Source organism: Heteronotia binoei, chromosome 21 (assembly GCF_032191835.1).
Source record: "Heteronotia binoei isolate CCM8104 ecotype False Entrance Well chromosome 21, APGP_CSIRO_Hbin_v1, whole genome shotgun sequence".
NCBI lineage: Eukaryota > Metazoa > Chordata > Lepidosauria > Squamata > Gekkonidae > Heteronotia > Heteronotia binoei.
The window spans coordinates 77,020,950-77,046,819 of record NC_083243.1 but is presented as its reverse complement, the minus strand read 5'-3'; the positions used below and the strand labels follow the sequence as shown (position 1 = coordinate 77,046,819).

Below are 25,870 nucleotides of genomic sequence, written 5' to 3'. Positions count from 1 at the left end.
AGGTGGGGTGTTCATTTATGGTAGAGTAGAGAATCATGTAGATAGATAGATAATTTTATTTGTATCCCGCCCTCCCCGCCGGAGCAGGCTCAGGGCGGCTAACAACATCATTCAGTTATATAAAAAACAAAGTTACATTTAACATTAAAATTCTGATAAGTTTAAAATTAATTAATTAAGTGATAAAAGTGCTAATGCTATTTGTTCTTTTTTGATGGCGGTAATCATTAGCAATTACTTTCTTCGTCAGCGAAAGCCAGTCGGAAGAGGAAGATCTTGCAGGCCCTGCGGAACTGTTCAAGGTCCCGCAGGGCCCGCATTTCCTCTGGAAGTTGGTTCCATAGGTTCGGGGCTACAGAGGAGAAGGCCCGATTGCGGGTGCATTGCAGCTTCACCTCTCTTGGTCCTGGGGTGGTCAACAAGTTTTTTCCAGCTGACCTCAGTGCTCTCTGGGGTTCATATGGGGAAAGACGGTCCCTAAGGTAGACAGGTCCTCGACCATATAGGGCTTTAAAGGTAATGACCAGCACTTTGTAACGAACCCGGTATATAACTGGCAGCCAGTGCAGCTCGCGCAGTCCAGGCTGTATGTGCTCCCATTTAGGGAGCCCCAGCAACAGTCTGGCCGCTGCGTTCTGCACCAGCTGCAGCTTCCGGGTTCACTACAGAGGCAGCCCCATGTAGAGGGCATTACAGTAATCCAGTCTCGAGGTGACCGTTGCATGAAGTACCGTTGCCAGATCTTGGCGCTCTAGGAAGGGAGCCAGCTGCCTTGCCCGTCTCAGGTGGGAAAAGGCTGACTTGGCAGTGGCTGCAATCTGGGCCTCCATTGATAATGAAGGCTCCAGTAGAACTCCCAGACTCCTAACCCGGTGCACCGCTTTCAGTGGCGTCCCGTCGAAGACCGGAAGAGGTATTTCCCCTTCCCGGGCGCCCCGACCCAGGCAAAGGACTTCTGTCTTCGCTGGATTCAGTTTCAGCCCGCTCCCCCTCAACCCGCAAACTTGTACAGGTAGTATATTACCTGTCTACTACAGGTAGTATATAACCTGTTTCTTCATGCACAGGAATCAGTTTGCGGTCTCATTTCTAGCATTCAAAATTAAGGTTACATTATGATTTTAACACCGTAAGTCAGATGACAAACTTGTTCCTCTTACTGCACTTTTCCTGTAGCTGGGCAATTTTCCGGAATCTCATCTCCAGAGATGTATCGCCAGACCCTTTTGGCTGGTTGCCGCTGTGTAGAACTTGATTGCTGGAAGGGAAAGCCTCCAGATGAGGAGCCCATCATCACACATGGGTTCACAATGACCACTGAAATACTGTTCAAGGTATGGAGCTCTCTGGAGGGTATTTCATTTCATTTCATTTCATTTCATTTCTATCTATTTATTTGTTGGATATATATAGTATCCCACCCTTTCTCTAAGGAACTCAGGGAATTCTTTTGGCTCCCCAACAATCCCATGAGATTGGTTTGGCTGAGTGATGATAACTTGATGGAGGCCAACCAATGAATGGCACATCTCACAGAGGTCTGAGAGGAGCAGAACAGAGCAGAGCAGCTCTGATAGCTGAGACAGCTGGAGAAGTTGCTGAGAATTTCTGAGTTTTGAAAGACTTCATTCTGAGGTTTGTGGGGCTGCCTAAAATTCTGAGTTGTGATAGCTGGGGAACTGCTCTTTGTTTGGTCTTTGTTTACTCTTTGTTTCGTTGAGTGGGCTAAAGGTGAAAGAGATTGAGAATGATTGAGAGTGATTGCTGCTGATTGCTTAGGAGTGCCTCTGCTCCACCCTCTTTGCATTTTAAGCTGCGCCTTGCCAAAGGGCTCTTGGCTCGTGGCTCTTTGACTAGGGGCTCCCTAAGGACCATATATATATATATATATATTTATATATATATATATATAAATAATGAAGATAGAATGCCAGCAGGGGGTTGGAAGCTTTCCAGTGTTTTGCATTGAGTGTCACATGTACGATTATCTGCCCAAAGGACAGAAGTCTTGGGTGTGTGCTCGATGCAAGGAGCTCCTGGTCCTCAGGGAACGAGTTCGTACCCTTGAGGCCGAGGTGACTGCCCTGGAGAAGCAGAGATGGTCAGTTAGGCACTTGGGGAAGACTCTCGGGGCGTATTAGATGAGCCCCACTCTGAACGTAGCAGCCCCATTGCTGCCAGAGAGCATGAGGGCCGAGAGTCTTCACTGTGGAAGATGAGAACTTTTTGCCCGCCCCAGAACCACTAATTTTGGAAGGGGTGTTGAAAGACCTGAGTCAGATTGAGGTGAAAAAAAGAGGAGGTCCTACAACTGATAGACATATTAAAAACTAATAAGTCACCGGGTCCAGATGGCATACATCCGAGAGTTCTGAAAGAACTCAAAGTTGAACTTGTGGATCTTCTAACAAAAATCTGTAATCTTTCATTGAAATCTGCCTCCGTTCCTGAGGACTGAAAGGTAGCAAATATCACCCCCATCTTTAAAAAGGGTTCCAGAGGAGATCCGGGAAATTACAGGCCAGTCAGGCCAACTTCAATACCGGGAAAGTTGGTAGAAAGTATTATCAAGGACAGAATGAGTAGGCACATTGATGGACACGGGTTATTGAGGAAGACTCAGCATGGGTTCTGTAAGGGAAGATCTTGCCTCACTAACCTGTTACATTTCTTTGAGGGGGTGAACAAACATGTGGACAAAGGAGACCCGATAGATGTTGTTTACCTTGACTTCCAGAAAGCTTTTGTTAAAGTTCCTCATCAAAGGCTCCTTAGAAAGCTTGAGAGTCATGGAGTAAAAGGGCAGGTCCTCTTGTGGATCAAAAACTGGCTAATTAATAGGAAGCAGAGAGTGAGTATAAATGGGCAGTCTTCGCAGTGGGGTGGTACTGGGCTTGGTACTGGGTACTGGGTCCCATGTTCTTTAACTTGTTCATAAATGATTTAGAGTTGGGAGTGAGCAGTGAAGTGGCCAAGTTTGTGGATGACACTAAATTGTTCAGGGTGGTGAGAACCAGAGAGGATTGTGAGGAACTCCAAAGGGATCTGTTGAGGCTGGGTGAGTGGGCATCAACGTGGCAGATGCGGTTCAATGTGGCCAAGTGCAAAGTAATGCACATTGGGGCCAAGAATCCCAGCTACAAATACAAGTTGATGGGGTGTGAACAGGCAGAGGCTGACCAAGAGAGAGATCTTGGGGTCGTGGTAGATAACTCACTGAAAATGTCAAGACAGTGTGCGTTTGCAATAAAAAAGGCCAACGCCATGCTGGGAATTATTAGGAAGGGAACTGAAAACAAATCAGCCAGTATCATAATGCCCCTGTATAAATCGATGGTGCGGTCTCATTTGGAGTACTGTGTGCAGTTGTGGTCGCCGCACCTCAAAAAGGATATTATAGCATTGGAGAAAGTCCAGAAAAGGGCAACTAGAATGATTAAAGGGCTGGAACACTTTCCCTATGAAGAAAGGTTGAAACGCTTGGGACTCTTTAGCTTGGAGAAACGTCGACTGCGGGGTGACATGATAGAGGTTTACAAGATAATGCATGGGATGGAGAAAGTAGGTAGGTAGGTAGGTAGGTAGGTAATTTTATTTATATCCCGCCCTCCCCGCCGAAGCAGGCTCAGGGCGGCTGACAACATCATTCAATTATACAAAAACAACAAAACAACAAAGTTACATTTAACGTTAAAATTCTAATAAGTTTAAAATTGATTAATTAATTAGTAATAAAAGTGCTAGTGCTGTTTGTTCTTTATATGATGGCGGTAATCCTTAGCAGTCACTTCCTTCATCAGCAATCACTTCCTTCATCAGCGAAAGCCAGTCGAAAGAGGAAAGTTTTGCAGGCCCTGCGGAATTGTTCAAGGTTCCGCAGGGCCCGCATTTCCTCTGGAAGTTGGTTCCATAGGTTCGGGGCTACAGAGGAGAAGGCCCGATTACGGGTGCATTGCAGCTTCACCTCTCTTGGTCCGGGGGTGGTCAGCAAGTTTTTTCCAGCTGACCTCAGTGCTCTCTGGGGTTCGTATGGGGAAAGACGGTCCCTAAGGTAGACAGGTCCTCAACCATATAGGGCTTTAAAGGTGATGACCAGCACTTTGTAACGAACCCGGTATGTAACTGGCAGCCAGTGCAGCTCGCGCAGCCCAGGCTGTATATGCTCCCATTTAGGGAGCCCCAGTAACAGTCTGGCCGCTGCGTTCTGCACCAGCTGCAGCTTCCGGGTTCGGTACAGAGGCAGCCCCATGTAGAGGGCATTACAGTAATCCAGTCTCGAGGTGACCGTTGCGTGAAGTACCGTTGCCAGATCTTGGCGCTCTAGGAAGGGAGCCAACTGCCTTGCCCGCCTCAAGTGGAAAAAGGCTGACTTGGCAGTGGCTACAATCTGGGCCTCCATTGATAATGAAGGCTCCAGTAAGACTCCCAGACTCCTAACCCGGTGCGCCGCTTTCAGCGGCGCCCCGTCGAAGACCGGAAGAGGTATTTCCCCTTCCCGGGCGCCCCGACCCAGACAAAGGACTTCTGTCTTCGCTGGATTCAGTTTCAGCCCACTCTCCCTCAACCATGTTGCCATATCCTGCAGGGCCCGGTCTAAATTCTCAGGGACGCAGTCAGGCCGGCCGTCCATCAGCAGATAGAGTTGGGTGTCATCTGCATATTGATGGCACCCAAGTCCATATCTCCTGGCAATCTGGGCAAGAGGGCGCATATAGATATTGAATAACATTGGTGAGAGAACTGCCCCCTGAGGCACTCCACAATCCAGTGTGCGCCTCCGGGACCGCTCACCACCAATTGCCACCCTTTGTCCCCGATCCTCGAGGAAGGAGGAGAGCCATTGTAAGGCAGACCCCCTCACCCCTATATCGGCGAGGCGGCGGGTCAGTAGCCGATGGTCGACCGTGTCGAACGCGGCCGACAGATCTAACAACATCAGCACCGCCACACCGCCCCGATCCAGATGCCGTTGGAGATCATCTACCAGGGCGACCAGTACTGTCTCCGTCCCATAACCCGTGCGAAAGCCGGACTGGCAAGGGTCTAGGATGGAAGCTTCATCCAGAAAGCTCTGCAACTGCGACGCCACTGCCCTCTCTATTATTTTACCTAAAAACGGTAAATTAGAGACCGGTCGGTAGTTTGCCAATTCGGCCGGGTCTGCTGTACTTTTTTTCAAGAGGGGTCGGACCAAAGCCTCTTTCAGGGATGATGGAAAGCGCCCCTCCGAGAGGGATCTATTTATGATGTCCCGTAAAGGACATTCAAGCTCCCTCTGGCAGGATTTAATTAGCCAGGAGGGGCATGGGTCCAGATCGCAAGTTGTAGGGCGCGCAGAGGAGAGAATTCCGTCGACTTCCTCCAGGTTGAGCGGGTCGAAATGATCCAGAGTTAAATCAGAAGACAGGCATGGGGCCTCGGGCTCATGTACTGTATCTAAGGTGATGGGCAGGTCCTGGCGGAGCGACGTGATTTTGTCTGCAAAAAATTTCGCAAAAGCCTCACAGCCTATTTCTAATTCTCTGACGTTTGGTCTGCCCTGGGGCAGTGTAGTTAAGTGTCCAATTATTTTAAACAATTGTGCCGGGCGCGAATTTGCAGACGCAATCTTGGCCGCGAAGTACTTCTTCTTCGCGGCCTTGACTGTCATCTCATACGACCTCATAAACGTTCTGTAGGATGTTCTCGCCGCTTCGCCACGAGTGCGCCGCCACTGCCTCTCTAGTCGTCGGAGTCCTTGTTTCAGCCGGCGTAGCTCCGGGGTATACCAGGGAGCCAGCCTTGAACGAGGGCGCAGAGGACGTCGGGGTGCGATCTCGTTGATTGCCCCAGATAGCCGGTCTTGCCAGGTATCAACCAGGGCATCAAGGGAATCGCAAGGGGGCCAAGGATCCCGAAGAGCCGTTTGGAACCGTTCCGGGTCCATCAGGCTCCGCGGGCGAGCCAAAATAGGCTCTCCGCCCTTACAGGGTTGTGGTAGCGTCTCCATACGAGCCTTGAGGGCTAAGTGATCCGACCATGGTATCGCCTCCGTTGCGATTTCGTTCACTTTAATCCCGGCCGCAAAGATCAGATCTAATGTGTGCCCAGCCTGATGCGTGGGAGTCGTAACAAATTGGGAGAGTCCCAGTGTCGCCATGGAAGACACTAGGTCCATCGCCTGCATGGAAGCCGCGTCATCGGCATGGACATTGAAGTCACCCAGGACCAGAAGCCCTGGGTACTCCAACGCCCAGCCGGACACCGCCTCCATCAGGGATGGTAAGGCGCTGGCCGGTGCGTTAGGCGGACGGTACACCAGCCAGATCGCCAACCTCTCCCCGACATCCAACACAAGGCCGACACATTCAACACCGTCGATCTTTGGGGCCGGGAGGGCCCGGAAGGAGTAAGCCTCCCGTATGAATACCGCCCCCCCGCCCCCCCGCCCGCTAATCCGCGACTGGTGGAAGACCGAGTAGCCTGGGGGAGTCATCTGGGAGAGTGCCGTTGTCTCTCCCTCTTGAACCCAGGTCTCGGTCACGCAAGCCAGGTCTGCATCCTGCCGAAGCAGGAAGTCCCTAATGGTCTCGATCTTATTATTTATAGACCTGGCGTTGCATAACACCAGTGTCGGACGCGGGCAATTTCTCTTGGTCCCCCTACTTGTCACCGTTGGGATGGGAAGTAGACTAGAAGGGGGCCGAGCACTGTTTTGTCTCTGTCTCCTTCTCTCATATCTCCGTCCATTCCCACAAGAAAGTAGAGAAAGAAGTATTTTTCTCCCTTTCTCACAATACAAGAACTCGTGGGCATTCGATGAAATTGCTGAGCAGACAGGTTAAAACAGATAAAAGGAAGTGCTTCTTAACCCAAAGGGTGATTAACATGTGAAATTCACTGCCACAGGAGGTGGTGGCGGCCACAAGCATAGCCACCTTCAAGAGGGGTTTAGATAAAAATATGGAGCAGAGGTCCATCAGTGGCTATTAGCCACAGTGTGTGTGTGTGTGTGTGTGTGTGTGTATATATATATATATATATATATATATATATATATATATATATATATATATATATATATATATATATATATATATATATATATATATATATATATAAAATATTTTGCCACTGTGTGACACAGAGTGTTGGATTGGATGGGCCATTGGCCTGATCTAACATGGCTTCTCTTATGTTCTTAATGGCACAACCCCAAGAATGTGATAAGGTGTGTATTTGAAACTGGATTTCCTCCATCTAAGGCACTGTGGAGAAATCAAGTCAGTATGGGCAATTTGTGGAGGCAAAGATAGACAGGTGGGTAGATAGACTTGTATGTAGGGCTGTAAGGGTAAACGGATGTGGGTACAAATCACTGCCATCCTAAGCAGAGTTACTCCCTTGTAAGCTCATTTATGTTAATGAACTTAGAGGGCTGCAATTGTAATTAGGATGGTACTGCATACAGCAGCTGTAAAGACTCAAAAGATAACGAAGGCCCCAAAAAATAAATAACAGGAAATCATTTTGTTTGAAATAAGTAGTAGACAGAGGAAACCGTTCCCACAGTAATTTTCATCATTTAGCCTCTGTCATAATGGTATGGTCAAGATCAGGCCTTCATGTGCATAAGAGAATCTGGGCAGAGCAATCCTTGCCATGCCTGTGCCTGGTGGCTTTTCAAAGTGGAGTCAAGCTGTCAAAAGATGAGGTAGGTGCATTTTAGACTTGGGCCCCAGATGTGCCCTGTGTGATTGTGCCTTTGAAATCCAGGAGTGGGGAGTGGCTGTGTCAGGCCAAATTGCCCGTCTGAATGCAGCCAGATGTCTTCCCCCAGGGTGACACAACCCCTCTTTCCTAGAGCAGACACACAGTTATGAGACTCACACATACACTCAAGCTATTAATTGTCCACCTTTTTCACCTATGAGAACCCCAAGTGTCTTACATTGTTTCCCTCTCCTCTGATCTTCACAGCAACACTCTGAGATAGGTTAGGGTGAGAGTGTGCAACAGGCCCAGGGCTACCTACCTAGCTTCCATGGCACAAGTGTGAATCAGAATCTGGATCTCCCAGATCTTGTCTCACACTCTAACCACTGCAGTAAGCTGGCTTATTCACCCTGATCACCTCTAGTCCCTCCCCTCTTCACACAGCAGCCTGTGAGGTGAGGGAGGGAATCTGGTAATAGGTCAGCTCTGGAGGTGCTGCTGAGTCCCTGTGATGTTTGGCAGATAACCAGTGGCACCTGCAGAACCACCCAAGGGACCTGAGACTCCTCCCTCTTAGATGTGTCATTGGGCAGCCCTGAGGAGGAGTAACAGATGGGGTGAGGAGCGAGTGGGGCAGAGAGAGGTGTGGAGTTCCTGTCATGTAGTCAAGACCAAACACTCAGAAACACACTTGTAGCACATCACAGACTTTATTGAACATTAAACCCTGGCATGCTGTGAAGACTGCACTCACTACCTCCCCAGGGCCATGGGGAAGAGACTGAGGATCCCCAGCATGGCATGCGTGTAAGTGGGATGGAATTGCAGGTGGAGCTTGGGAGGGATGGCCAGGTGCAACACTCTACTCCAAGAGGAGGGCTGGGTCAGCAGACTGAGCAGAGTGTAAGGGAGAGACAGGACTAGCCACACTCATGAGTCTCCCTGTTGAATCTTCACCTGCAGGAAAGCAAAACAGAGACACGTGCAGCCATGGCAACTAGGCATGAGTGCCACGCTAGACTCAGCCATGGATGTGTTGACTTGACAGACTCTGCAAATGCAGCCCCAAGGTGGGGCTTTGTCATGAACGCCCCCCCCCCTTGAGGCACATGATGGTACCATCTGAATTACACTCATCTGTCCTGTGTTGAAGTGCTCAGGGATTGCTAGTGATCCATCCACAGCAGCACCTACAGCTGCTGCCTGAGGGTCTGATTCTACAAAGAAATTAGTCAAAGGGTCACCTTGCAAGCTGGTCCATCATGTACAGTGGAGCAGACCTCCCCCCAAAACCACCAACACACCCTGTCCTCTCCTAGGATGGGAAACAGGCAAACAACAGAGCATTCCCCACCCTCAGTTCTCCTGGGAAACTTTCCTGAGATCTTCTGCCATAGCATGTCAGGGACCATGGTGCTGCACGCAACTAATTGTGCTGCTCTTGCACAAACTCAATGCTGGGCTTGAGTGCAGGAGGTGCAGCCTCAAGCAAGGGGAGTAGGGGAGCAAGTTTGGGATCCTTGCTCTTGCTTACCTGTCAGTGTGTGGTGGCCTCTTTGGGTCAAGCCTCCAAAGGTGGGGTACCTGTTAGGATTCTGAAATGGGAGAGGTCAGCCACAGGGCATGGACTTTTCTCTCCTTCTTGAGTGTTAGCGCTAAGTTCTTGCCCTGTAGTGCTTAGTGCCCTCTCTGTGCTTTTCCCGCCACCAAAGTATCTTGCTGCTTCCTCTAAGTCTATGCAGTGGGCAACTCTAACAGAGCCCTGTGCTGTGTGCCCTAGCTACTTAGTAGGAGTTTGCAGTGGGAGGGAGAATTAGTGAAAATGCCCTTTTGTCATCAGAAATGGACAGCAAGATTCACATTGCTTTAATGAAGATCCATATATTTTACTCAGTTTGACCTTTAGGACTAGGGTTGCCAAGTCCAATTCAAGGAATATCTGGGGACTTTGGGGGTGGAGCCAGGAGACATTGGGGCGGAGCCAGGAACAAGGGTGTGACAAGCATAATTGAACTTCAAGGGAGTTCTGGCCATCACATTTAAAGGGACCACACATCTTTTAAATCCCTTCCTATAATAATAATAATAATAATAATAATAATAATAATAATAATAATAATAATAATAATAATAATAATAATAATAATAATAATAATAGTAATAATAATAATAATAATAATGAATGAATAATAATGAAGATAGGGGCACCATAGGAAATAATGAAGGATAGGGGCACCTTCTTTTGGGTCTTCTTTTTGAAACTTGGGGAGTATTTTGGGGAGAGGTACTGGATGCTATGCTGCAAATCTGGTGCTTCAACCTCAAAAAACAGCCCCTCCAGAGCCCCAGATACCAACGGATCAAGTTTCCATTATTTCCTATGAGAATAAGTCTCCATAGGGAATAATAGAGTTCCCTCCCCTCCCCCCATTTTCTCTCTCTCACTCACACATGCTTAACTGTCTCTGGTGCAAGTGGGCAGCCATGTTGGTCTGAAACAGTAGAACAAAGCAGGAGTCTCTGGTGCCTCTATAACCAGGTCTGGAAAGTACAGGGGCTACGCTGCTCTTTTACGCACACACTCACTTGTCTGAAAGGAAAGCAAAACAAACAGAGAGGCTGCACTCTCAGGAGATCTGCTGTTGCTAACCCTTCCCCATGAAGTACTTCCTGCTCAAATTTAAAGGCACACACACATTTTAAAACTGTACCTGTTTGCAGGTCCTGCCCAAGATCTATCTGGCCAGCTGGCTGGGGAAAGCCTGTAAAACCCAGGAATCCCTCTGGGACCTGGGGACTGGGAAGCCTAAGGGGAAGGGAAGGGGCAAAGAGAAGCTGCTGCAATGGGGCTGGGTGGGAGGGGAAGGGAAGGGGCGAGGAGAAGCTGATGCAATGGTGCTGGGTGGGAGGGGAAGGGAAGGGGCGAGGAGAAGCTGCTGCATCGGGGCTGGGTGGGAGGGGAAAGGAAGGGGCGAGGAGAAGCTGCTGCCATTGGGGCTGGGTGGGAAGGGAAGGGGCAAGGAGATGCTGCTGCGATGGGGCTGGGTGGGAAGGGAAGGGGCAAGGAGAAGCTGCTGCAATGGGGCTGGGTGGGAAGGGAAGGGGTGAGGAGACGCTGCTGCGATCGGGGCTGGGTGGGAAGGGAAGGGGCAAGGTGACGCTGCTGCAGTGGGGCTGGGTGGGAACGGAAGGAGTGAGGAGACGCTGCTGCGATGGGGCTGGGTGAGAAGGGAAGGGAAGGGGCGAGGAGAAGCTGCTGCGATCAGGGCTAGGTGGGAAGGGAAGGGGCAAGGAAAAGCTGCTGTGATGGGGCTGGGTAGGAAGGGAAGGGGCGAGGAGAAGCTGCTGCGATCGGGGCTGGGTGGGAAGGGAAGGGCCGCCATTTTTCCCCCGCTTCCGGATTTTTGGCGAGCGGGGGAGGAGGCTCCAAATTTGGGGTCCCCTGCCTGGGGCGGGGGATTGGGAAGCCTATTTAGGACCCTCAGCAATAGTTGCACGGCCTGAAAAAGAACAAAAGTCCTTGTTTCCCTTTAATTATTAAGTCCTCAATTATTCATGTTGTCTGTGGTGAAAAAAATTCACAGCCCAAACAGCAAGTTTACCTCTATACAGTACCACTGAGCTGATAAGACAAATAAAGGCAATTGTGCATTATCAGAACTGTAATTGTACAGAAGGATTTGGCAACATCACAATGAACCTTGGCAAGGAACCACAAGTCATTGGCACAGCAAGCTGCTTTCATTGTTTCCGATATAATGTACATATATCCTCCCCTCTCCAGTTTCAGCCTTCAGCTGATTTTCAACCCAAAATAGGTGGGAGTGGGGAGTTGATCCACTCCTGCTTTGAACCTGGAACAGTTTTCTTAGAAATGCAGCTCAAGTTGTTCTTTGAATCAGTGCAGCAGCAGCCTCTCCCTAGCAATTAGTTGCTTGTTCAATCAGGTAGGATTTCTCTGCAAGTGGTAATACAAAGTCCTGGGCCATGTTAATCCCTGGTAAAATTCAATCAACCTTTCTGAAGCTATGCACCAAGGTTTGGTTTGCTGTAGAACAGTTTCATGCTGCTATAAGATAACTTTGTATATAGTTGCATGACATCACTAAATGCATGGGGCAGGAGAAGGCAGGTAATTATAGAGCAAGCGGTGTTACCATAAGCTACCAATTAGCAGTGAAGGGAGAATGGAAAATAAAGAAAAGTGAATGGCAGCAGCTTAATAAAATGTTAAGAAAAATATTGTTTACAAAATAAATAAATAAAAAGTAATGTTGAGAAACTGCCTACTGGATTTGCTTTGAGAATAGTAGAGCCTTAGGGTTTCTCAACAATTTGAAGAGTTTCTCTCTGAGGACCATTTTCATACATTATATGGTTTTGGGTCTACACATAAATACTTTAGTACTGCAGTTCTAGAAAACCATGACTGACTACAGCTCTCTGCTTCCTCAAGGCAGAACTAGATCTTACAAGCTGCCTTGGTGGCTCTTGTGAGTGCAGAAAGGTAGGATAGAAGTTTTGTGAAATAAAAATTTAAAAAAATAAAACATCAGGATTTCAATGCCGTGTTTCCCTTATAGTGCTAATGCAGTGGCTAGGAAAGGGACTTACAGGGGAGTCTTGGTGGGAAGGAAGGGGAGGTTTTCTGATGCCTGCTGATTCTCCCCCTGCATATATGCCTTCCCCAGCATGCTTTTAAAAAAAAGATTTTCCCCTGCTATATGAATTGGGGGCAAACAGCTTTGGGTGGCATTTGCCAGGGCTGCACAACCAAATTAGGGCTGCCAAGACCCACCATGGACATCACACCAACAAAGATTGCCTCTGTCTCCAGGGTGATTTGGACCTCCTGGAAGTGTGTGCATCTAGTCAACTCCTCTTGGTGGCTTGGGGGTGGGGAGGATTAGTAGATGGGGAAAGTATTAGCAGGACTCTTGCTTGTTAATGCTGCAGTAAGTCCTTCCTTATGTTGAGAAATGCAGACTTGAGGCAGTACAGGAACTGAGGTAACAAACTTGGTTTTGCTTCTGTGAAATGTCTTGTACAATGGCTGTTAAGGATGACCCAATGCAACTGTTTGGTCTTGCTTAATTTTATTGCAGGATAGGCAAGTGATAATGTGACGCAGACCACATCAACATTTCACTTCCTAATTCCAGTCTAACTAGTTAAAGAAGTTAAACCTTCTTACTAATACTGTGGATGTAAGACTTCTCACTGTCCCCTTGTGTTGCTGTAGTCTGGCTCTCTTTCCTGTTATTGGCCTGGGTATAGTGCAACACTCCAACAAAGATCCCAGGTCTTCTCAGCTCCCCCCTCTTTTCCAACCCCAGGAAATGTTATTCCTGGGACTGCACCACCACCCAGGTGGGTATTCTCATACATGCTGAACGATGCACTTTCAATCAATTGTGCAACTGGTTTCTTACTGTGTGAAATGGCAAAATCCACTTCCAAATGATTTTAAATGCATGGAAAGTGGATTCAAAGTGCTTTATTGAGTGTGTGTAAAAGCACCTGGAGTAATAGCTGTGCAATCCAGAGGCTGCAGTGTGGGGAGAAGAAGGGGACAAAATTGCTCTCTCCTGTCTATTCCATCTGCAGTGTTTCACTGACAGAAGAGGAAAAAGGGAGTGATTTTGTCATCTTTCTCCTTTCTATTGCAGTCTTCTGACTTGCATGATTGTCACTTCACATTCCATGACCCCAGGAATAAATTTTCCTGGGGTCAGAAAAGACTGCTGGCTGGAGGAGAAAGTCAGGAAGTATCAGAGCCTTTTTAAAAAGAAGATGTTGACCTGCAGTAAATTTTATGGAATAAAGTTATAATTTAGCTACATTTCAGCCCTGATACAGGCTGATGGAAACCCCAAATTCAAATTTTCTCCTTTTACTTTTTAAAAATATACTGCATCAAGAATATTGGGTGCAGGTTGGGAAGTTATCACGCAAGTTCACATCAAGAACTGAAAGATTGCTCTTTGCTTCTGAGCATTACTGTATATATTTGATTTGATTGATTTAATTTATACCCCACCCTATCCCACAAATGAGTTCAGGGTGGCTTGCAGCAAGACCCATCAAAGAATAAAAGCAGTAAAAACAATACATGGCGCAATAAAACAGTAACAAAAACCTGTGCCTCATGTCAGACAAAGATGGATATCCCATTTGTTGACAGCTAGAGTTCTAACATTAAAAGGAGCAAAAAAAAAACCCTCTAAGAAAACAGGACTTTTTAGAGGGCTTGGCTATTAAGAAAATCACTGAGGGCGTTTTCGCACTGACCTTAATCGGCAGCGACGCCCCTCTTCAGCACGCAGGATCTGCCCGGATTTCGCACCAATTGCCGCGGAGCACCCGGAAGAGCCGGAAAGTCCCGCGGCTTTTGTGGCACAAATGGAAACTGGTTTTTGGCGGTTTCCGTTTGTGCCGCAAAAGCCGCGGGACTTTCCAGCTCTTCCGGGTGCTCCACGGCAATTAGTGCGAAATCCGCGCCGATCCTGCACAGTGAAGAGGGGCGTCGCTGCTGATTAAGGTCAGTGCAAAAACAGCCTGAGAATTAGCTACTATGCAGATCTGAAACTTAAAAGGAGGTGCATCTGAGTCTGCTGTTTTCATGTGTTCTTTATGCCACTTGCCTGATACAGGACGCCATTGAGGCAATTGCAGAAAGTGCCTTCAAAACCTCCCCCCACCCTGTGATCTTGTCCTTTGAGAATCACGTGGACTCGTGAGTATGAAGGGTTTGTTGACCAAGGAAAACTTTCTCTTTCAGGGATGGGAAATCGGAGGGTGGGAGGGTAGAGGAATGCATTCATGGAAGTTGAATGCAAGTTTTATGGATACATTGTTAACATCCTTTTTGAGGTATAAATAAATAAATATTCATGTTAGTCCAAATTAACTATCATGGAGCCCGGAGTTGTAATAGTTGAATTAAAGAAATTAACTATTGAAAAAAAAAATATCATCCCAGAATAAGTCTTGATCACTTCAATGGACTCAAAGTGTAACTCTGTTTAGGCATTCATAATGCATAATTGTTAAACACTCAAGAAGGGAGTGGGCCATTTGATTATTTAATTTGGAGAATTTCCATGCTGCCTCTCCAGAGGATGTGGTGTAAGTGGCTTACATACTAAAATGTGACAAAAACAGAAGAACGACACAGAAGGCATTAAAAATGAATAGCTAGTAAGAACCCAGCATTAAAAACCCACCCAAAGCATTAAAGAAACACAAACATTTTGCTGATTAAAACAAGGCTTCCAAAACAGGTAGAAGCAAGCCAAAAAAGCAATTTTAAAAGATCAACCCCTGAATTAAAAGCCTGGACAAAAAGTTGTGGGTTTTTTTTTTTTTTTTGCCTGGCACCAAAAGAGAGCAAGGCTGTCACCTGGCAAGCCTCAAAGGAAAAGACATTCTGTCAGTGAGGTTCCATCACAGAAGTCCTGTCTCTGTTTACCCGCCTGCATCACTTCTGCAGGCAGAAAGAGCAGGCCTTGTGAGGAGGATCTTAACTGATGGACTGGACAGTATGAGAAGAGGCCATCATTCAGGTACCCTAGCCTAAGCCATGGGCAGGATCTTGAAGGTAAGAATCAGCTCTTTGAAATAACAAAAACAGCTCTCAGGCAGTGATAGGTCCTTCTAGTTTGGAGCAGGGATGATGCCAGTCTCCAGTGGTGCTATTTCCAGGCTCACTTTGTGTCTTAATACTGGATTTCTTATTTATTAGGCCCAAACAGCAGGCTAAGATGGCTGAATACTGCAGAACCATATTTGGAGATATGCTGTTGACAGAGCCACTGGAAAAATTCCCAGTAAGTAAAAGAAGGATGCTGAATTGCTATATGGGAGGAAGGCTTCATGGTAATTCTTGGTAATCAGCATTACCTCTTGATGAGAGGAATCTCATGAAAGCATGACTTTTGCATCAACATGAATGATGCTTAAATATATATATATATATATTGCAGCTTAAACCAGGGGTTCCACTGCCAAGCCCTCAGGATCTCTTGGGGAAAATCTTGATTAAGAACAAGAAGAATCAGTTCACATCTGGGGAGAATCAAGAGACTCTGAAGAAAGTGAGGGGTCCAGTGGATGAAGTTGCTGAGCAGCACACACCAACAGACAAAGATAGCACAGGTACCAAATTAAAAGCGGTGGATCTTATCTTGGGTGTGGGGTATTATGGTCATCAGGAATTGGTTTTGTATGGTGTCTCCAGTGCAAGTGAAGTACAAATTGGTTAGGATGGAAGCAAAATAACATCATCATTTTACAACACTACTGTACATAATAGCAATTCTCACATACAGCTTAACATTCTGATGGGGTTATTGTATGTTTGCTCTGACAAGTCCTGTTTCTTTGGAGAGTTAGCCATCCATTAGTTCCTTCCAGCATACCAGGTGGCCATAATCAGTCATCCCAACAAACTTTTGTTTGTGATGGGGAGCATGAACATGGCTTATTGTGATATCTGAATGCAGCCTTTTACTTGAAGGTAAGACAAAGCAAGAGTGTTGTTTGTTTTCACCATGGACATAAGAATTTGGGAACATCTAGGGAGGCAGCACTGAAAAAGCCACACTCATTGCAAAAACTTGCTTTGGCTAGGGAAAGGATCATTCCACCATCCAATGGCAAGATCCAATCTGTGATATTCATCACACCTATATGTGCCCTGAATGATAAACAAACAGACATGTGTGAATTAGTACTTAGAGGTCCAGACTGGGTTGAGAGCTGGGCATGGTAGGAAATGACCTCTGTGGAGGAATTTCAGGTCACAAGGAGGCTTTTGGACAAACTGCTGATAGATTTGCATGTGTGTTTTGAACACAGTCAGGGCAGGTGAGGCAACTGAAGAGGTACCAGAAGCAGAAGAGGATCTGGAGGGCCTGAATGAAGAAGAGATAAAAAAGATGCAGTCTGATGAGGTATGGATACTGCTCTCATGTGCCTTTTCCATTGGGAGAGTCTTGTGGTGGCTTGGTTTGAGCATTTTTTTGGGAGAGTACACCTATGCATTTGTTATTTTTTTCCTTTCTTAAATGATAAAGGATGAACATAGTTGAGGAAGAAATGGCCTTATGTTTTTTGTGTCTTTTTGAGGGACAGAAGTTTCAGCAAAGCCATAGACTATGTTATGCTAATGAGCATTACAAAATACAGTTCCATTATTAAACAGTTACTTAGCACATCCTTCCCCCCACCCCGCTAAGTGGAATGTGTGATGCTAACTTGATGGGAGGCAAGATTCAAATATTGCTAGCCCTCTGAGCGCAGTTATTTCAAGTAGTTGTGTCTTTTATTTTCTTACTTAGAGATTGTTAATATTTTTTATCTTCCATCTTTTTGATGAGGCTGCTGGGAAATTTAAGATCCTGTCCTAATTGCATTGTCATTGTGAAAGCTCAGCTGAAATGAATGAGAAGTGTCTTAATGGAAGTTCACAGCATAGTCATAGTTATTTTTATTGGCCTCAGTACAATTCAGTGCAATCGCACCAATTAGCTCTTTGTTTGGGAGGGCATCAAAGATGAAGGGGTCTTTCACACATGCTGAATAAATGCAGTTTCAGTCCACTTAAATGACCATTTGCAAATGGATTTTGCCATTTCATACAGTAAAATCCAGTTGCAAAGTGCACTGAAAGTGGGTTGAAAGTATGTTGTTTAGTGTGTATGAAAGCACCCAAAGATGACATCTACCCTCACAAACTCAAGGGGAATACAATCCAAGGGGAAAGGGTTAACTCACTTCTTTCCCTAGTTTTTTGTGCCTGATGCAGTTTTGACCTTACTCTGGATGTTTTTGAAAGAGACCTTATGATGGATCTTATAACTGTTTTTAATAGTTTTGCAAAATTACTGTTGTGACTCACCCTGAGCTCACTTGTGAGCAGGGCAGGATATAAACTGAAATAAAATAAATAAAATAAATAAAATCTCCAGCATCTCATCCTATGTGGCCCATGCAATATAACCATGGTGGCAGCTGGATCAGAGGATGAGCCGCCTATAGTCCTGTGTACGCTGATCTTCATCTGGCTCAGGATATATGCAGGAATAGTGTGTTTTTCTGCACATATGCATATGCCCTTCCCAGCCAGATGATCATGTTGTTGATGTTCTTTGAGATCTTTTATTGAAAGTCATTATAGAAGCATAGAGCAACTACTGTTGAGGAGGAAAGCTCTGTGGTCTTCGCAGGCCACAACTTGGATTTCTACCTAGTGACTGTTCACTGTGTTTTGGCCCACCACTGGATTAAACTGGGTTTCATGTAAACAGTGGGTGTGTCAATGACCAATTTCGCACTAGACCTTTAATCCTGGTTTAGTCCTGTCCCCAAGCTGACATTTTACACTAAAATCATAGAATCACAGAGCCATAGAGTTCGTGTCTGTGAATCTCTGATTCTGGTGTAGAATGTCAGTTTGGGGACGGGGCTAAACCAGTATAAAAGGTCTAGTGCGAAATTGGTCTATGTCTCTAAGTCCAGAAGTGCATGTATGTTAGTCTGTTGCAGCAAAACCAAATTGGAGTCTTGCGGCACCTTAAAAATTAATGCATATTTACTGCAGTGTCAACTTTCATGGAGTCTTATGCTCCAGTAAAAATGTACCAGAAGACTCCTATCTGTGGTTCTTTTCCCTGCTAATTGTTCTTGTTTTCCTTAGGGTACAGCAGGTCTGGAAGTGACAGCTTATGAAGAAATGTCCAGCCTGGTTAATTACATCCAGCCCATCAAATTTGATGCATTTGAAATCTCCGCACGTAAGGATGGTTTTTCCTCATGAAATGAAATGTTTCCAAATTGTCAGAGCATGTTATACTGGCTGTGTCTGCATTTGCAGGCATTTGGTATCATCTGCTGGTTTTCCTCTTAGGACTTAACCATACATTGCAAGCTTTATTGGAGGAAAATCAGTATAGAGAGACAGTATGGAATGGGGAGGGGGAAGAATGCTTATTACCCCCTCCTTGCTGTTCTTCTCCATTTGCCCACCCCAGAGGCTGCTTTCCTTGAAAAAGAAACAACTATCATGGTTTTTCATACAAATTTGCCTCAGTGATTAGCCCCTAAGGGCCACTTCCAATATACCTCTTCTGCACTGAAAATGATTATGGAATTACCTGTGTGTGAATCTATGTAGAAATTTTAGTAGAATGGAAGCATAAAAGCCAACTAAGAGTGCAATCCTAAGCAGAGTTGTATAGTTCTAACTTAGTCAATGAGCGTAGAAGAGGATAACTCTACTTAGGATTGCACTGGAAATGATGATGGTGAAATGAGAGCCGGTTTGGCAGACCTTGTCAGAATAATTCTTATTCAGAAGTGGTTTGTATGCAGGAATTCTGAAATGTTTGAATTCTGACATCTTTGTTGGAGGTGGAGTTCTCTGAGGCAACTTTGTGTTTATAAGAAAGACAAAAATACATAACTGGAATGTGAGTGGCATAACTGGATAAGGGTGAAAGGCCATGAGGCATACAAAAGCAGCACAATTTCAGGTAGGGACTAAGGTGAGTAAAATAAGGAACAGCACAAATCACGACATGCTTGGAGCCATAAAGCTATAAAGCCATGCTTGGAGCCATAAAGCTCCAGCCAATTGACCAGCCCACCAGAAGCCTTTTTCTGATTTCTTTCTGAATGGGTGCTGGGAGATGGAGGTCTAACAAGCTTTGATCTATGATTAAAACTTCAATTTTATTTGATAATTGCAGGGTTCCTCAAACTGGCTTGACCACATGGCACAGGAAGAAATTGAAACTTTCTTTCGCTTCCATGCCACTCTCCTGATCAAAGTCACTTGCCTCCCCAAAACTGCTATTTGCCCTGCTGGGGAAAATATGCATTGTCTTAGTGAGGTAAAATGCAGTTTGGGAAGTGGTTTATATCAGAAAAATGACACAGGGGAGAAAGGATTACACACCATGGCCTCAATCCAGTTTGGAATCCCTGCCCTGCTACTCCTAAATAAAATTAAATACAGTCATGAATCTACCATCCTTCATCCAGTAGGCATCTACATTCAGTTAGTCAGAGGTATACAAAACTAGAGAAACTTTGCAATTGATGAAGCATCTGTAGTCTGTATGGGTGTGACTGAGAGCTGAATTTTGTCTCTGCTTGCCCTGTCTCCTCCATCATGATGTTTTCAGGAGAGGGAGAAGACTGTGTTCCATGCTTTCATTACATCTGCCAAAGTTTATAAAAAGATTCATGAACTTGGGCCAAGTACTGAATGACCTTGTAGAACTGATGCAAACGCCTGATGAAATGCAGAACTTGTCTCTCCATGTTTTGGCTCCAAGTGAATCACTATCAGACAAAAAGTTACTGGCTTTTTATGCCTTCAAGCAGTTTTACTAAATCTACATTTGGACAAATCCATGCTCCATAAATCTCTTCGCAAGAATGACTAATTCAGATGGCCTGGAAAGCGTACAAAGGGCTAATTAAGATCATGCTTCACAAAAATTTAAATTGCTGTTGTAAAAACATGAACCATGGGCAAAATTCACCTTACCCAATTCCAAAGAAGACTCAGTTAGCCCAGATATGTCTTTCCATTGGCTGCCAAGCTCTCTGTCCCCTTTTTGAATCCCCACCTTCAAACTTAGGCTCCTGGAGCAAAGCTAAAGGAGTTGCCTTTAGCAAAAGCTTGTTCTCACATCAGATCAGGAAGCCTTAATGTTGTGTGTGACAAGGTCTGCTGAACTTCAGATGCCTTCAGAAAAAAGACAGATGGGGGAACAGGGTAAGTGCATGATCTTTGAAGAAGTAAGGGACAAAAGGAAGGACATGTGAGGAAAGGATGTTGTGAAGTACCTCACTGTAACAGCATGATATTCCCATGGCAGTAGCACAGTAACCCCACAAAAATATATGCATCCATCATGCTTGAGAGTAACTCCACTAATTTTGTTGACAAGCAGCTGATTGTTGATAGTGGATTCCTCTCAGAACTAAAACACTTGCTATGATGTTGTTGTCTTCTGGGTTCTTCAGTATAACTCTCCTGGATAAACTGATCATGTCTGGAAAGCTCTTCTGAAGCCCAAGTCTTCTTTTATATGTCTTGTTTCAGCTTTGTGTCAGATAAGTATATACTGGTCACACCTTGATTTATGAAGAATAGTGCATGGGATAGAAGAGAAGAGTTTGGAGCCATAATATCAGGAATGAGTTGTTTTGTGTTTTTTCCTTGTTTTTTTTTTCAAGAGAAGAATCGAAGTTATGTTGTTTCCTCTTTCACTGAGATGAAGGCATATGAGCTGTTGACCAAATCTTCCACTCAGTTTGTAGAGTATCCTTATTTCAAGGGCCCTCCTGCCCAAATCATAACTTGATGGTGGTGGTGATAAATGTGGGTGTGTGCATTTTTTGTTTTGATTCATCTTAGGTTTTAAAAACAGCATTCTTTTTGCTGAATTTCAGACAGAAATAGACTTCCCCATTTTACAGAGAATTGGCAGAGCAGCCTATAATACTCATCAAATATCAATAATTATTTCATTTATTTTTTTAAAAAAATGATCACTACCAGGATATGTATACTGCAGTAATGTGCAGAGATGGATTTCTTATCAAATATATTCAGTTATAACAAGAGGCAGATGAGTCGAATTTATCCCAAGGGCACCCGTATGGATTCTTCAAACTACATGCCTCAGATGTTCTGGAACGTCGGCTGCCAAATGGTGGCCTTAAACTTCCAGACAACAGGTGAGTGGCGGACTTCTCTGACAGCTTCTTCCCATCTGAGTCTACGCTTGTGCTTTCAGCCCTTTTTCCAGTTTTGCATGCATTTCCCAAAGCTGCTTTGCTTCCTTTTAAAATTCTCCCTTGCATCCTTTCCAGTCCTTATTCATTTGTATTCCTTTTGCTTATTTCCTATTGGGGCTTTTTTGTAGTAGACATATCGTTGGAGAATAGGTATGCTTTTCAAAGAAAGCAAGTGAGCTTTAGAGATTAAATCATATGTTGTCTTTTCAGCCCCTTAACTAAGAGTCAAAGGGGGGGGGCCATGGGGGTAAGAGCAAGAAGCTGGAAAGGCTGAGGGCCACCATCTCCCTCCCCCCTCCAGTGTGATTTAAATTGCATGTAAGCTCCAATTCTCCTTCTACCTTTCCTGGAGCTCAACCTGCTGCAGTGATCAACTTCCAATGTTCAAAAGAAGACTGATTTGTATCTTTGCATTCCCTCCCTATTTCCCTGCTTTCCTGTGCTTTTTCCCAACTGGGAACAGCAGGGAACATGTGCAGCTTGTATTTGTACATGCCGGCTGGGGGAGACATTTCCTGGCCGTCCTCCTCTCCCCACCCTGAAAGGACTCTAGCTGCCCTAGGGGCCTCTCCTTCCACCCACCAGAGAACTGACTGTTTAGGCTCATGGTGGTGGAAAACAAGGCAGCACATGGAACCCCCAGCTCTTCATGCCCAGACTGTTGGGAGCAGGGAGTGGGGCTGGCTGCCCACCTACCCACCCAACTTTTGGAATCTACCCACCTGTCCAACTCTGCTCAGAGTGCTTCAGGGGAGAGCTACCTGCTTCATGTGCTGAAGCAATTGGTGTGAGGGGTCCTGAGGGGGAGGGGGAGCCAAGGCTTGGGGAGGGGGCCCATAAAATCCACAAGGAGGCTGAGCCCTCTGGGCCCCATGGAGTGCTATGGGCCTGTGTCTTTTATTTACATCAGGGACAAGCTCCAGGGCCATGACCTGAGGAATCTAGGAAGAAAAATGCCACAAGGACTTGGATCCAGTACTTTAAAATGCATCTAAATCAGGACTAGAATTGCAGGGAGATAGTTGAACCCATGAGCTTGGTTTTTGTGGAAACATAATCACTTGCTGGTAACATTTCTGTTTTTCAGTCAGACTGCAATGGTGTTATGAGGGTATGCTCTGATAACATGCAAGAATGACAAAAAAAAATAAATCATATGGTAACGACTCCCTTAATATAAATAACTAGTGCATGGAATTTCTTAGAACTGGTGATATAGGGAAGGTGTGGGAGGTGAGGGGTTTTGGGAAAGCAGATTAACACACTGAGAGCTTCAGGGTGGAGAAAGAGGACAAGCAGGCTGGAAAACTGGGCTAAAACTAATAAAATGAATTTTAACGGATAAATGTAAATTTCTGCATTTAGGTAGGAAAAATCCAATGCATGGTTATAGGATGGGAGAGACTTGTCTTAGCAGCAGTATGTACGAAAAGGATCTAGGGGTCTTAGTGGATCATACCCTGAACATGAATCAACAGTGTGATGCGGTGACTAAAAAGGCAAATGCAATTTTGGGCTGTATCAACAGAAGTATAGTGTCCAGATCATGTGAAGTAATGGTATCGCTTTACTCTGCTCTGGTAAGACCTCACCTAGAGTATTGTGTTCAGTCTTGGGCACCACATTTTAAGAAGGATATAGACAAGCTGGAACGGGTCCAGAGGAGGATGATGAAGATGGTGAGGGGTCTGGAGATCAAGCGCAATGAAGAAAGGTTGAAGGAGCTGGGGATGTTTAGCCTGGAGAGGAGGTGGCTGAGAGGTGATATGATCACCATCTTCAAGTACTTGAGGGGTTATCATATAGAAGATGGTGCGGAATTGTTTTCTGTGGCCCCAGAAGGTAGGACCAGAACCAATGGGTTGAAATTAAATCAAAAGAGTTTCCAGCTCAACATTAGGAAGAACTTCCTGACAGTTAGAGCGGTTCCTCAGTGGAACAGGGCAAGTTCTGCAGGAGGTGGTGGACTCTCTTTCCTTGGAGGTTTTTAAAGAGAGGCTAGATGGCCATCTGACAGCAATGAAGATCCTGTGAATTTAGGGGGAAGTGTTTGTGAGTTTCCTGCATTGTGCAGGGGGTTGGACTAGATGACCCTGGAGATCCCTTCCAACTCTATGATTCTTAAAGGAAGACCATATTGGGTAGAGCCCTCTGTGTCCCAGCTTTCCAGATCTGACCCTTTCTCTGTGACCATATTAGTATATTGGTAAAAGGTGGCTTTGTAGGAAAATAATCATTTTGAAGCATACCTAAACCCATACATCCGATAAAGTAGGTTAGGCCACAGCGTATTGTTGGAGCTCTCTGTCTGGTGCAGTGATGCTCTGTATTCTTGGTGCTTGGGGGAGGGGGCAACAGTGGGAGGGCTTCTAGTGTTCTGGCTTCACTGATGGACCTCCAGATGGCACCTGGTTTTTTTTTTATCACTGTGTGACACTGTTGAACTGGATGGGCCATTGGCTTGATCCAACATGGCTTCTCTTATGTTCTTATGTTAGGCTGTTGTCTAAAAATGGAAGGGGAAAGACTTTTGCCAGTTCTGCCTCCCACTGGAGACCTCCAGCTCTCCTTGTGCTGTTTCTGGGAATCCCCTGTTCCCTAGAAGTACCATTTAACAGGACATTTGGAGCTACAGCAAGAGGGGAGAGGTGAAGAAGTTCTGCTCTAGTAACAGAAGTCACTTCTACTGGTGGAGAGTTACAAGATCAAAGCAAATAAATCAATTCATTTATGAGGTACTAGGGTACCTTTTAAAAAAATCCTTTGCTACAAGACCATTCTGAAATCTGCATCCATTGCACAAAACAGCTTCACCATGTAAAGAAGGCTAATCTCTTTGTTGAAGCATAAAACATGCTGAGGACTTTTATAGAAATATACTGTTGAAGTGTAACTTTATCCACTTACTAACAGGGCTTGAATTCAGCAGGAGTTCACAGGAGTGCAGCTCATGAACCTCCAGCCAGGGTCTGCATGCAATGGAGAGTTCTCTCCCCACTGCACATAGATCCTGTGGCATATACAAATGAGATATGCTACTGAGCTCCTGCACCTTTTTTTTCTACAAAACAACCTATCTTTGTCTATCCTCACTTTCTTGTTTGTCTCACAGATGTCCCCATGCAACAGAATATGGCTCTCTTTGAATTCAATGGGCAGAGTGGATACCTTCTCAAGCATGAGTTCATGCGCCGCCAAGATAAGCAATTTGACCCTTTCTCCGTGGACCGCATTGATGTAGTAGTGGCAAGCACATTATCAATAACGGCAAGTACAAACCACTGGATTGTTCGTGCACTCATTGCCATTTCACCAGGGATATAAGACTAAGCACTCCTGTGTGGATTTACCACTTAACAAGGCTCCTCATAGGAAAATGCATCTCTTGTGTTGTGCAAGAGAATATTATGATGACATTTTCCCCTCATGTTAACAAATGGCATGAATATAGGGAAAAATCAACTTTTTCCTCAGCAAAGGATGACACAGGCACTTCTGAAATAAGAAACAGTAAGCTCCCCAAAATCATTGTGGTACAGCTTTCTTGGAACGTATACCACTTCAGCATGCAGATGGAGATCACAAGTTTGAATACTCCTCTCTCTAAAATTAGGGCTACACAAAATATTCACACATATATTTCCAGTGCTGAAGCTATACTTTCTGGTGGCTGGAGATGTCCCCCATGTTTCTCCCCTTGCTTATCTCTGAACTTGATCTCATTACAGCCCCTCTCCTGAAAAAAAAAATCTGGAAATAGCTGATACTGCATGAGCAGACCAGTTTGACTATGTGACAATGTAACTGAGGACAGTAGAAACTAATTTAGAGCAAGGGGATTGCATCCTTTCCCACAATCTCTTCACTGTCAACACACAAAACTTTGGAGCCAGTTTGAGCCTTCTCCAGAAAGGTGCTTTTTACACAAGATGAAATTGTTCCTGAAAAGCATGCCTTGTTTCTGCTCAGTATCTGCAAAAAAAGTTCCTGCATTTAGAAATGTAGTACATTAAGGAGAAGATACAGTGATGCTTTTGTGAGCCTAAATGCCCTCCAAACGAGGTTGGGGAATTAGTTAGGTGGGCACCTGGCTCACTCAGAATCTTTTTACCAATGTATACAAGATTTTAACCAACCAGAGAGTGATGCTTAAATAATGGAACTCTAATTTAGTAAAACCAATTACAATTTATTGAGAAAAATATAGTCTTCCATACAAGATAAAAATACACATACAATCATACATACACACAGTCCTAAGAAATATAGATAGATGGATAGGGAAACATATAAGGGTAGACACACAGGGTAATATTTACCTATCGCAGTCTTCAAGGAAGGCTCCAATGGCGACATAAGA

At 45.3% G+C, this 25,870-nt stretch overlaps 1 protein-coding gene across 1 annotated transcript in view; it reads left to right on the top strand.

Moving 5' to 3' along the window:
• Nucleotides 1-25,870, top strand: part of PLCB2 (phospholipase C beta 2) — a 95,857-nt gene that overhangs the window by 45,532 nt on the left and 24,455 nt on the right. Inside the window, exons 11-19 of the mRNA XM_060261344.1 lie at nucleotides 1,177-1,334; nucleotides 14,349-14,431; nucleotides 15,440-15,524; nucleotides 15,681-15,852; nucleotides 16,555-16,649; nucleotides 18,395-18,491; nucleotides 20,947-21,031; nucleotides 21,326-21,450; nucleotides 24,623-24,777. Of these exons, the coding sequence (XP_060117327.1) occupies nucleotides 1,177-1,334; nucleotides 14,349-14,431; nucleotides 15,440-15,524; nucleotides 15,681-15,852; nucleotides 16,555-16,649; nucleotides 18,395-18,491; nucleotides 20,947-21,031; nucleotides 21,326-21,450; nucleotides 24,623-24,777 (1,055 nt within the window). The remainder of the gene's footprint in view (nucleotides 1-1,176; nucleotides 1,335-14,348; nucleotides 14,432-15,439; nucleotides 15,525-15,680; nucleotides 15,853-16,554; nucleotides 16,650-18,394; nucleotides 18,492-20,946; nucleotides 21,032-21,325; nucleotides 21,451-24,622; nucleotides 24,778-25,870) is intronic.